Genomic DNA, 12,313 nt, shown 5'->3' on the forward strand with positions numbered 1-12,313 from the left:
GAAAAATTCTTAAATTCCCACTAATAAATAAGGCATTAGTTTCATTCATGATTAATTGCCCTTAAAAATATATGTGTATATATATATTCAAGAATAGCATTCTAAGTTAGTATGACTACATTTAATCAATGCATGTTTGTTAGAACATGGAAGTTTTTTGTTAGAAGTGGAGTATACGGCCCTGTATAGCCCAGCTTCATTCTCTTGTTTCTCCTGTTCGCTTATTCATTTAGTGACGTGGTCATGCCTGTAGTTCAGAAAGTTTTTCCAACAGATGATTTTATTATTTTCCCCTTCAGAATCAAAAGCCTACCTCGGAAGAAATCACCATGATTGCTGATCAACTTAACATGGAAAAGGAGGTAATACGTGTTTGGTTTTGTAACCGCCGCCAGAAGGAAAAAAGAATCAACCCCCCCAGCAGTGGTGGGACCAGCAGCTCACCTATCAAAGCAGTTTTCCCCAGCCCAGCCTCACTGGTAAGGATGGGATGCAAGGGTACGCGCTCAATAGCTAATGTTTACATTATGAATGACCTATCAAATGAATTTATATCCTTATAGGAATCTATTATATATATTCATGTTGAATAAAGGTATATAAATTTATATTTTAAATGTTACCAAAGTAATGAAATCTCTTGTTGTTAAGCCAAGAACTTAACTGATCTTTCTTTTTTAAACAGTTTTAATCCTTTCCTATTTCATTGCAGTTCCATTATTGTCTTCTCTGCTATAGTTTATTAGGTTACTCTCTAACTGGGAGTCAGTTTGCAGCTAATTTCAGTTATCTAAAAAATCTTTAGTTGCTCTTTATTCATTTTGGGTTCTAAGGCTCAGTTTATTAAACTTTTACTTACATGATTAAGTGACAGTAAATTCCCAGATAACCTTTAGCTCTGAGTTTGTATTGATGTGGGCCTTTTATTTATAACCGTACTGAGTAACCTCTGCTGTTAACATTAAAATAGTATTGCTAGACTGAAGGGACATATAGTTGTCAGGTGACTCACTTGATCTTTAGAACAATTGTGAATGTGATGCCATGTTTCCAACCAGGATTCCAAAGATGGGAATATTGTTGAGTTTGCATTTCTGATACTTCCTTGTTAATTTATTTCTAATTTAATATTACTCTATGCCAAGGAGACTTTTCAAACTAAAGTCATCGTTAATAGCACTTCCTAGTTTGTTAAGTGAAAGCTTTGATTGTTAACTGGTAAGCCTTTAATCATACAGTTCATGAGATAGTAGTTATGAACATGATAGTATTAGGCAGTCTTATTTTATGTACATGACTTTCGTGCTTTGGATTGATTTGTACTAGAAGGAGGAAGGGAGGAAGGATAGGATAGAAGGAAGGCAATATTTGCTGCTTTAGTGTATCAATATGTAATTCCAAAAAAAGAAACTGTCCTTATTAAAAAATTTGTTTTATATTCTTTCCATAATGAGATTTCATTAGAAACAAAATCAAGACAGTCTTGCCCCCACATAGCTGAAAATAGAAGTAATAATACAAGAACTCCAAATTCTATGATCCCCTTGAATAGTTTTCTTGTTTAGATCACTTATAATGATGTAGTAATTTTTAATGATTTAGAGTATATCTTATTCAACATAATTGAAATATGGGAATTTTTAAATTAATTTTTCATTAAAACTTGGGCAAAGCCATTTGTAATATTACTGAAAAACCGTCTAGTAAAAGCAGCCTTTCAACATAAGCCAATTTTCTCAATTCCAAGGTCAGAGAGTAATTAATAAAATCATTTCCTTTTGGACAGTTTAATTTTATTCTGTTGTATCTGGAATTTTCAAAATGTTTGTAGGAAAAATAAACCTGCAGTGTGGAGTTAAATTTTTAAATTTTGGTTTTCAACTGCTTTTGCATGTTTTCACTTCTGACCTCTAGGTGGCAACCACACCAAGCCTTGTGACGAGCAGTGCAGCAACTACCCTCCCAGTCAATCCTGTCCTTCCTTTAACCAGCGCCGCAGTAACTAATCTCTCTGTTACAGGTAAGCAGCAACCAGGCTGTGCAGCTCTTAGGCAAATAGTAGGCCCATGATAAGTTTCTGTGAGAATCTGCCATTAAATTGTAAACTAAGGTTTTAACTAAAAATATATATTGCTTTTTTTAAAAAAAAGTTGTATGTGAAAACCTGAACTCTTAAAAAAGTATCAGGCATAATACATTTTTCCAGGAAGAATGTTTTCACATAAAGATTTTACCTTTTTTTCTTTCCCACATTACTTTGTCTTTTACATTGCTCCTCAGCGTTACCTTTTTTTTTTCGGCCATGCCACGCAGCAGATCCCATCTAGGGACTGAACCTGCAGTGGAAGCGCCGAGTCTTAACCACTGGGCCACCAGGGAAGGCCCAGAGTTACTTTTTTTCAAATTAACTTCTCCTCTCCTTAAAAATGTTTAATAGCTTCAGCTTTTTGCATTCAGGAAAACATCCAAATTCACCATGAATTCATAAACTATTTACAGTCTGGACCTTATCTTCCACTCGTCTTTTCTCCATCCTATCCTCAAAACACAGGAAGGATCCTCCGTACCTTTGTAAACATCCCCACAGTGTACAATGTCCATCCCAGCCTTCACTTCTTTCTGTCAGTGATGAAACTACTCCAGCTTAGATATCATTTCTTCTTGGATATATACTGTTTAGCTTCTCCAGGAAATTATTTCCACCTGCCTATATTATAAACAATTTTTATACTTCTTTCTTTTCCAGTAGACTTTGTACATCTCAAAAGATCTATCATTTTTGAAATGTCAGTGCCTAGCTTAGTGTTTGACACATTCATGGTAAAAATGAATAAATATTTTCTGTTTAAATGGCACATTTTCCAGATACATCTAAAATAAATCAGTATTGTCATCAGAAGTTTTTTAGTGATACACATTGCAGAAGACATTCTCTAATTATTCACCAAGTTGATATATATGCTACTAATTCATTGGATAGATTTATGATTTTTCATAATCAAGCTTTAATTTAACCTGGAGTTGGGAAATTTGATTTTTTTTTCCACTCATATTTTGTTACTTAACCATGATGTAAAAATTGGATTAAATGGTTTTATGTAGTTATTAAATTTCTAAGTTAGAAAATTTCATAATATTGTTTATTCAGAGCAGTACCTTTGATAACTTTTGGGCCTTTGACCTCTTTGAAAATTTGGTGAGAGCTCTAAACTTTTCCTCTCACAAAATAGACATACTCAGTTTTTAGTAAAATACAAGGAGGTTTATAAATGACAGACCTCATCAGCTCTCACCTTACTAAGGCTTGCCATTTCTGGATGTCTTAGAGGTAAATTAAAAACTTCTGTTCCAGAGTGTATAGTATTCAGCACCTTAGCTTAATATGCACACTGTTGTGATTGGTTGCTATTGTGTTGGTCACCAGGAACATGAAATTCCTGCCTCTGCAGCAGTTACTATCTACCCTAACTGCATTAACTGGTAAATTGTGTAGTTTACCTTCCAAACAAATTATAAGTCATATGACATTAGGTTTAAGGATACCTCTCTTGTTAAAAAAAAAAACATAGTAGCTCAGACATTAAGAACGAGTAGCTTTGCAGATTTCATAAAATGGTACATTAAATGGCATCTCTTAAATGGCACAAATCTGAAGCAAAAGGTAATTTAAGAAGATATACATACTCAAAACTAGCTGGAAATTTAAAAAATTTTGGTGATCTTAACTGACTAATCAAATTCTCTTAAACTCAATTACTTGGCCCACTTATGTACATTTAATTATGACAATTTTCTGAAATGTTAGTAACTTTTGGAATGAAGTTTTTCTTTAATCATTAAAATTTTTAACATGGGAAATTCAAATAGGAAAGACAAAGTCACCGTGAGTACTGTTTTTATATCTTTTTTTTATGTGTACATAGATGTACAATTCTAATAGTATTTACAGTGTCTCCTGGTTTTTTTTAACTTAATATCTTTTAACATCTTCCGCTGTTATTATAATCTTTACTTTTCTAATTTTGATTTGCCTTAATGTCAAATGATTGTACTGTAATTTCATAAACATTTCTATATCCTGACATCATGGTTAAGTTCTACAGAGGGTAGCCAACTTTTCCAGTTTGAGCCTCCAAATATTGAATCCCAGGAAACTCCTCAAGGGTCTAAGCCTCATAACCAGCCTTGCTTGTTCACTACTTTATTTCTCATGTCCAGCACACCACCTAGAGTGTAAGATGCCCAGTAATTATTAAATGAATGAAGTTTTCACTATTATGAATACTATAATGAACACCTTTGTGCCTACAGCTTTTTCTTTAATTTTTTTAACATCATTTCAGACGTATAGAAAACTTATAAGAATCGTTTGAAGAAATCCCAAATCTCTTCCTTCAGTTCAGTTCAGTTCAGTCGCTCAGTCGTGTCCAACTCTTTGTGACCCCATGAACCGCAGCACGCCAGGCCTCCCTGTCCATCACCAACTCCCGGAGTTCACTCAGACTCATGTCCATCAAGTCAGTGTTGCCATCCAGCCATCTCATCCTCTGTCGTCCCCTTCTCCTCCTGCCCCCAATCCCTCCCAGCATCAGAGTCTTTTCCAGTGAGTCAACTCTTCGCATGAGGTGGCCAAAGTACTGGAGTTTCAGCTTTAGCATCATTCCTTCCAAAGAAATCCCAGGGTTGATCTCCTTCAGAATGGACTGGTTGGATCTCCTTGCAGTCCAAGGGACTCTCAAGAGTCTTCTCCAACACCACAGTTCAAAAGCATCAATTCTTCGGTGCTCAGCTTTCTTCACAGTCCAACTCTCACATCCATACCTGACCACTGGAAAAACCATAGCCTTGGCTAGACGGACCTTAGTCGGCAAAGTAATGTCTCTGCTTTTGAATATGCTATCTAGGTTGGTCATAACTTTTCTTCCAAGGAGTAAGCGTCTTAATTTCGTGGCTGCAGTCACCACCTGCAGTGATCTTGGAGCCCAAAAAAATAAAGTCTGACACTGTTTCCACTGTTTCCCCATCTATTTCCCATGAAGTGATGGGACCAGATGCCATGATCTTTGTTTTTGGCATAGTCAATAAAACAGAAATAGATGTTTTTCTGGAACTCTCTTGCTTTTTCGATGATCCAGCGGATGTTGGCAATTTGATCTCTTCCTTACATTTTCAAAATATTAAAATTTTACTGTATTTGCTTCCTCTCTTCCTTTTCCCCAATCTGTGTGTTTCTCTTCCTGTGTTTGTGTATGTGTTTTTTTCTGAACTGTTTTTAAGAGCAAATTACAGATATACCCCCTCTACCCCTAATACTTTACTATGCATTTTTAATAAGCAAGAAATTCTATATCTAACCAGAGTAGTTACAAAACATCAGGCTGTTAACATTGACTCAGTCACTATCATCTAGTAAGTAACTCACATTAAGGTTTTGCCAGTCGAGTCAGTAATGTCCCCACAGCAGAGGAAGCTCCAAGATCATGTATGGCATTCAGTCGCTGTGTCTCTTTAGTCCATTTAATTCGGGACAGTTTGAATCTTTGTGCTTTGTGGCATTGATATTTTTGAGGAGTGTGGCCAGTTATTTTGTAGAATGGCCCTTAATTTGGGTTTACTTAGATGTTTTATCATGATTAGATTCAGATGATGTGCTTTGGGCAGGAACCCCACAGAAGTGGTGTTGAGTCCCTTTTGCGCCTTGTGTGGAGACGTGTGCTGTTGGTTAGCCCCAATGTTTTTAACTTTGATAATTTCATTAAGGTGGTATCTGCCAGAGTTTTCCATTGTATAAGTTACTGCATGTTGTTAATGTAGTAACATTCTACATTCTAAGGGTAGTTATTTTACTTCTTACAGTTAGTATCTTGTGAGGAGTTTGAGACTGCAGATATCGTGCTCCTCAGATACTAGTGCCCATTGATGATTTTTGCCTGAATCTGTGTTATTCTGGCTCTCATATAATTTCATCATTTCTTTTACATTTATTAGTTGGCTTTCAACTTTAAGGATGAACTTTTCCTTTTCCCCTATTCATCTGTCTGTATCAGTGTGGACTCAGAAATTCTTTCTGTATTCAGTAGGTTACAGTCACTTTTTATTTTAATATTCAGATTTTCCAGATTTAGCCAAAGGGAACTACTTCAAAGTGGCTTCTGTGCCCTTTTGATGTGTCCCTAGCATTCTTTGAGTACTTCCTGATTTTTCTGGCACACATAATGTTCAGCCTCATCTTAAAGTTTCTCTGCCTCTGGCCTAGAATCAGCCTCCTTAAAATTCCCAAGTTCATACTGAGATCTCCAGTTCCAATCCAGTATCCTCTTGTTCATTCTTTTCTATCCTAATCTCTTTCCATATTTTAACTCCCTTCTCAGTGACAAGTAACATGGCTTCCATTATCAACAATTATAAATTACTCAATTGCACAATCCTATAGTGAAAAGAAGGGGATTTCAAAATTGCTAACCCATGCCTCTGAAAAGACCGACTAATTCAGTTCAGTTTAGAGTTCTTGTCTTAAGCCTAAAGACATAATGTTCAAATACTGTGTTCAAAAGTTATATGGGTTGGTTCTTCTTATATACCCTTCAGTGTATTTACGTTATTCATTTGAAATTCCATTTAGTTTCTTTTTTGTTCATATTAAGTATTAGTGTTTTTCCTTCCATCCTTGTGATTTTTTTAAAGACTATGAGATATTAACTGTTTTATAAGTGAAGACTATACAAAAAGTTCTGCTTGGAAAAATGTCATTCCTTTCTCTCATAACTCTCTGTATCCTTTCTATCCCATTCCCACTGTGCCATTCCTGCATACTTAGGTGACCTTTTTTGGCTTAACAGATATTCTGAAAATCACTCCACATTAGTTCATGAAAATCTTCATTATTTTGTTTCATTATTGTAGAGTACTCCGTTATGTGGATATATTACATTTTATTTTAACTCCCTTCGTGTTGTATGGACATTGAATATGTTTCCAATATTTTTTAATTATTGACCATGCTGCAGGAGTAACCTTGTGGATAAGTATTTTTGTACTGTTGGAAGTGTGTCTTGAGGGTAATTTCAAAAAGTAGAATTGCTGAGTCAAAAGGTATCTCTGTAGTTTTGTTGGATATATCAATTGCCTTCCAAAAGGAGTGTACTTATTTTCATTCCCACTAATAGTACCTGCGAAGAGTTGACTCATTGGAAAAGACCCTGATGCTGGAAGGGATTGGGGGCAGGAGGAGAAGGGGACGACAGAGGATGAGATGGCTGGATGGCATCACCGACTTGATGCATATGAGTTTGGGTGAACTCCGGGAGTTGGTGATGGACAGGGACGCCTGGCATGCTGCGATTCATGGGGTTGCAGAGAGTCAGACACGACTGAGCGACTGAACTGAACTGAATAATACACGAGAGGGCCAGCTTCCCCACAGCCTATGCACTTTTTAATTTTTGCCAGTCTGACATGTGAGAAGTTGTATCCAGTGCACCTTTACGGGTTCATTTTGGCTGTGCTGGGTCTCCATTGCTGCGCGTGGGCTTTCTCTAGTTGCGGTATACGGACTTCTCGCTGCAGCAGGGCACAGGCTAGAGCACACAGGCTCCAGCAGTTGCAGCTGTAGGGCTCAGCAGTTGCAGTTCAAGGATGTTGTGTTGTGCAGGCTCAGCAGTTGCAGTTCAAGGATGTTGTGTTGTGCAGGCTCAGCAGTTGTGGTACAAGGATTTGGTTGCCCCTGTGGAATCTTCTCGGACCAGGGATAGAACCCACTTCCACCACATTGGCAGGTGGATTCTTAACCGCTGACCACCAGGGAAGTCCTCTCAGAGTACTTTAAATTTCAGGTTTTGAACCATGTAAAGTTGAACATCGTTTCATATGCTTGAGTCATTTTCATCTTTTATAACAGTGAAGTAGGTTTTGTGTCACACCAATTGATCAGTATTGCACAGACTAGAAATTCCAGCCGAGGGAAGTGGTAAGAGCAGACATGGCTGTCTTCTTTCCAGCCATGTTAGTTTTATGTTGGTGCATAACAATTACTAAAACTTAGTGGCCTAAATCAATGCTCATTTACTATCCCACGTATAGGTTGGAAGTGTAAGCATAGATTAGAGCTAAGTCCTCTGCTCAGGGATTTATCAGGCTGAAGTTAAGACGTTGGCTGGGGCTGTGACCTCCTATGACAGCCGAGATCTTTCAACTTCATTAGTTTTCAGAATTCTATCCTTATGGTTATAGGACTGAAGTCCCCCACCCCACCCTTTTTTTTTTTTTTTTTTTTTTTTGCTGGCTGTCAGCTAAATCAGTCAGATCCCACAGGCTAACCCCGAGTCCTAGCTCCATGACGATAAACATGGCAGCTTCTTCAGAAGCAACATGAAAGTCTCTATCCAGTCAGCTGCTACAGAGGATCTTATAAATATAAGGTAATCAGTCCTCTCATCTTTGTCATATGATATAATCCAGTTAAAGGAAGAGTTATTGCATCTCCGATCGTATTCACAGATCTACCTGTACTTAAGAGATGGGGATTATACATCAGGATTTTGATGTCTTCTTTTAAAGAGTTTTTGAGTTGGTTTTGGCAGGCAGATAGATTACTACAGATTAGCTTGTCTCTTTCAAGACTTATTTTTTAAGCTTTACTAGATTGGCCCTAAAGTAGCCTTCACTAGTTTCAGGGGTGACCCTTCTGGGGTCTCTAATGAATGCCCAACTCAATAGTGTCTCCTCTCTGTGTAGTTAGACAAGGAGTATCTCCTTGTCTTGCATGACTTCCAAGGATCGTTCGGTTTACAGCTGCCCTGCTTAGACTCACGGCGTTTCCCTGTGCATGTGTAATTTAGTATTAACTAAGGATTCTAGGAAACCCCGTTGTGCATTTCTAGAGAGATTTCTCTATTTAATGTCTTCCTTTCCACTACTGTCTCCTGCGAACTCCAGCCATTTGGGCATTCAGCCATAGTCTCCTTGAATCAGTGAAATTGCTGTGCTCTACTTAGTTTCCTCCCCCAGCCCTTCCAGGGACTTCCCTGGTGGCACAATGGTCACCAATCCACCTGCCAGTGCAGAGCAACTAAACCCGTGTGCAGCGACTACTGAGCCTGCATTCTGCAACTCCTAAAGCCCTGGTGCCTAGAGCCTGTGCTCACAGCAGAGAAACCACCACAATGAGAAGCCCCCGCTCCACAACCAAGAGGGGCCCCCACTCACCGCAACTGGAGAAAGCCTGTGCGAAGCACTGAAGACCCGGTGCTGCCAAAAAGAAACAAATGGAAGCGCTCGCAAATAAAGGGCCCACATCATTTGTTTCTCTTTCTTCAGGGATCACAGCCCTGTGCTGCTTATCTTCTCATATTTAAAATGGTTTCTCTTATGTTTCTCTATTCTTACTATGGTGTAAGGGTAAGTTTGCTATCATTACTCTTATTGTCAAAGGCAAACTATTGAATGAACAATCAGAATTTATAACTCTAAAGTCTAAGGTGAGCCCCCACCATGGTGTCTGTCTCGTAGTGTTCATGCTTTTGTGACTGTCTTGTTAGCAGACTTTAGAGACCCACCTCCCAAGTCAGGTAACTGGGGGTGACCTCTAACTTTGAGGTTGACCTTCAGTCAACAGCCAGAAAGAAGTTCAGCATTTAGTCTAGAGTAGCAAGCAAATTCTGCCAAATGATTTTTTCCAACAACCCAGGTGAGCTTTGCAATATACTCTTCCCCAGTTATGCCAACAGAATGGAACAGTTTGGCCGGTACTTTATTGTGGCCTTACAGAGGACCAGCTAGGCTGTGCTTGCACACCTGACCCACAGAAACTGTAAGATAGTAACTGTGTGTTGTTTTATGTTGCCAAGTTTGTAGCACTTTGTTAAATAGCAATAGAAAGTGAGTATGATAGTATTGGGATGGTTTAGTCGCTCAGTCTTGTCTGCCTCTTTGTGACCCTATGGACTGTGTAGCCCACCAGGCACCTGTGTCCATGGGATTTCCCAGTTAAAAATACTGGAATGGGTTGCCATTTCCTTTTCCAAGGGATCTTCTCGACCCAGGGATCGAACCTACCTCTACTGCATTGCAGGTGGATTCTTTACAACTGAGCCCGCAGGGAAGCCCACAATAGTATTAAATTTGCATAAATATTCTTCAAAGCCAGCCCATGATAGGGTAAAAAATGTAATCTTACAGCACTTAAACCCTGCTCCTTGAAAGAGAAGATTAAAAGAGTCGGATGTCAAATGAATTTTGTTTTCTTCCTCTTGTCAGCTCAAAATCATGTCCCGTTTTAGTTTTATTCCTGTTTGGACCATAACTTTATTATAGCCTCCTTTGCTCTGACATTTCTATACAGCCTTTCTTTTTTTCTGTTGACAAAAGTAGCATATTCTTTCACTCATATTATTTCTGAAAGTCATTCAATATCTTATAGTTTATCTAATGCACTCTACTTTCTTTCTAAAGATTTTCTCCTTGGAGTCCTCATGATTGGTTAATTTAACTTCTCTTCATTGTGTTCCAGAGTTAAATTCAATATTTCTGGTAAACTTTTCTAGAATGGAAAATGAATGATCATGACTGTACTGCTCCAGGAAAATACCTATTCTTATGTGTCTTAAGAACTTGGAAAAATTCCACAGCCCTTAAAAATCTCAACTAAACATGCTCTGCCTCAAATTCTTATTCCAAAATAATGCTTCATAATAAACCATGCACAGATCCGTAGCTCTTATCAGTCTCTCCCTGTTAACTCCTCCGGTACCCATGGCAGTTACTAGTCTGCTCCATCTCTGCGGATCTGCCTGTCTCAGACAAATGTAAATGGAGTCGTATAATACATGGCCTTCTGCGTCCTGCTTCTTCCATTTAGGCTATTTCCAAGGTTTATCCATGTTGCAGAGTAATATTGGAACTTCATTCCTTTTAATGATTGAGTGGTATTTCATTGTATGGATATACCATATTCTGTTTATTATGCGAGTTGATGTTCATTTGAGTTACTTAACAGTTTGGGGCCATTTTCAATGCTGTTGATATGAGTATGCATTTGCAAGTTGTAGTGGCTATATGTTTTCACTTCTCTAGGGTGTATATTTAAGAGTAGAAGCGTTGCGTTATGCAGCATACCACAATAGTATAAGCCACGTATGCCCCCAAAATTAGGTGACTCAGGTGCAATAGACAAATTTTGAGGAAGACACGAATTACCAAAACTCACTCAACAAGAAATAGAAAACCTTTAAAAGACCTAAAACAAGTAAATGAACCAAAAAGAAATGCCTAAACTCAGATGGCTGTAACAGTGAATTCTATCAGATATTTTAGCAAGAAGTAAGACTTACTATTTAGCAGTCTCCTCTGGAAGATAGAGGTGGAACAACTCATTGTATGAAGCCAGTATTACCTTGATATTAAAGCCAAACAAAGATATCATAAGAAAAAGATTATAAACCCATATCATTCATGAGAATGTACACAGAAGTCCTCAACAAAACCTTAACAAGTCAAATCTAGCAACATATAAAAAAGATTATACAGGACCAAGGAGTTATCCCAGGAATAAAAAGTTGGCTTAATAATTGAACATAAATTAATGTAACACACCGTAGTAATAGAAGACCAAATTCTCATGATCATCTTACCAGATACAGAAAAAGCATTTGACAAAATCCAGCACCCATTCATGATTTTAAAAATCTGGAATAGAAGAAGGCTTCCTAACCTGATAAAGAGCATCAACTACGGGGAAAAACCTACAGCAGACAGCATACTAAATGGGAAGGACTGAATGCTTTCCCCCTGACATTGGGAACAAAGGAAGAATGTTTGCTCTAACAGATTTCTAATTAGTCTAATTATAGCCAGCTTAACAATGGAAAAAAATTTTAAACATCCAGTTTGAAAGGGGAGAACTTAAAACTGTCTTTTTTTCTTCATCATCCTATATGTATAAAATTCCCAGGGAGTTCACTCAGCAAAAAAAAAAAAACTCCTAGAACACCATAGTAAGGGACTCTCGTTCCTGGTGCAGTGTATAAGAATGTGCCTGCCAGTGCGAGGGACATGGGATTGAGCCTGGCCTAGAGGATCCCACATGCCCCAGAGCAGCGAAGCCTGTGCGCCACAACTGCAGAGCCCTCACTCGTAACAGCCCAGGAGCCACCGCTCCTGAAGCCTGTGCACCTACAGCCTGGGCTCTGCAACAAGAGGCCACTGCAGTAAGCCTGCTGGACTCAGCCACAGCTCCTGAAGCCTGTGCACCTACAGCCTGGGCTCTGCAACAAGAGGCCACTGCAGTAAGCCTGCTGGACTCAGCCACAGCTCCTGA

The 12,313-nt window shown here is 38.4% G+C and overlaps 1 protein-coding gene across 2 annotated transcripts in view; it reads left to right on the forward strand.

Moving 5' to 3' along the window:
- The window catches only part of POU2F1 (POU class 2 homeobox 1), a 202,575-nt gene that overhangs the window by 168,428 nt on the left and 21,834 nt on the right, over positions 1 to 12,313 (forward strand). For both annotated transcript variants that reach the window (XM_018046442.1, XM_018046443.1), the window contains exons 12-13: positions 300 to 479; positions 1,915 to 2,020. In XM_018046442.1, the coding sequence (XP_017901931.1) occupies positions 300 to 479; positions 1,915 to 2,020 (286 nt within the window). The remainder of the gene's footprint in view (positions 1 to 299; positions 480 to 1,914; positions 2,021 to 12,313) is intronic.

The sequence above is a fragment of the Capra hircus genome, chromosome 3 (assembly GCF_001704415.2).
Source record: "Capra hircus breed San Clemente chromosome 3, ASM170441v1, whole genome shotgun sequence".
Taxonomy (NCBI): domain Eukaryota; kingdom Metazoa; phylum Chordata; class Mammalia; order Artiodactyla; family Bovidae; genus Capra; species Capra hircus.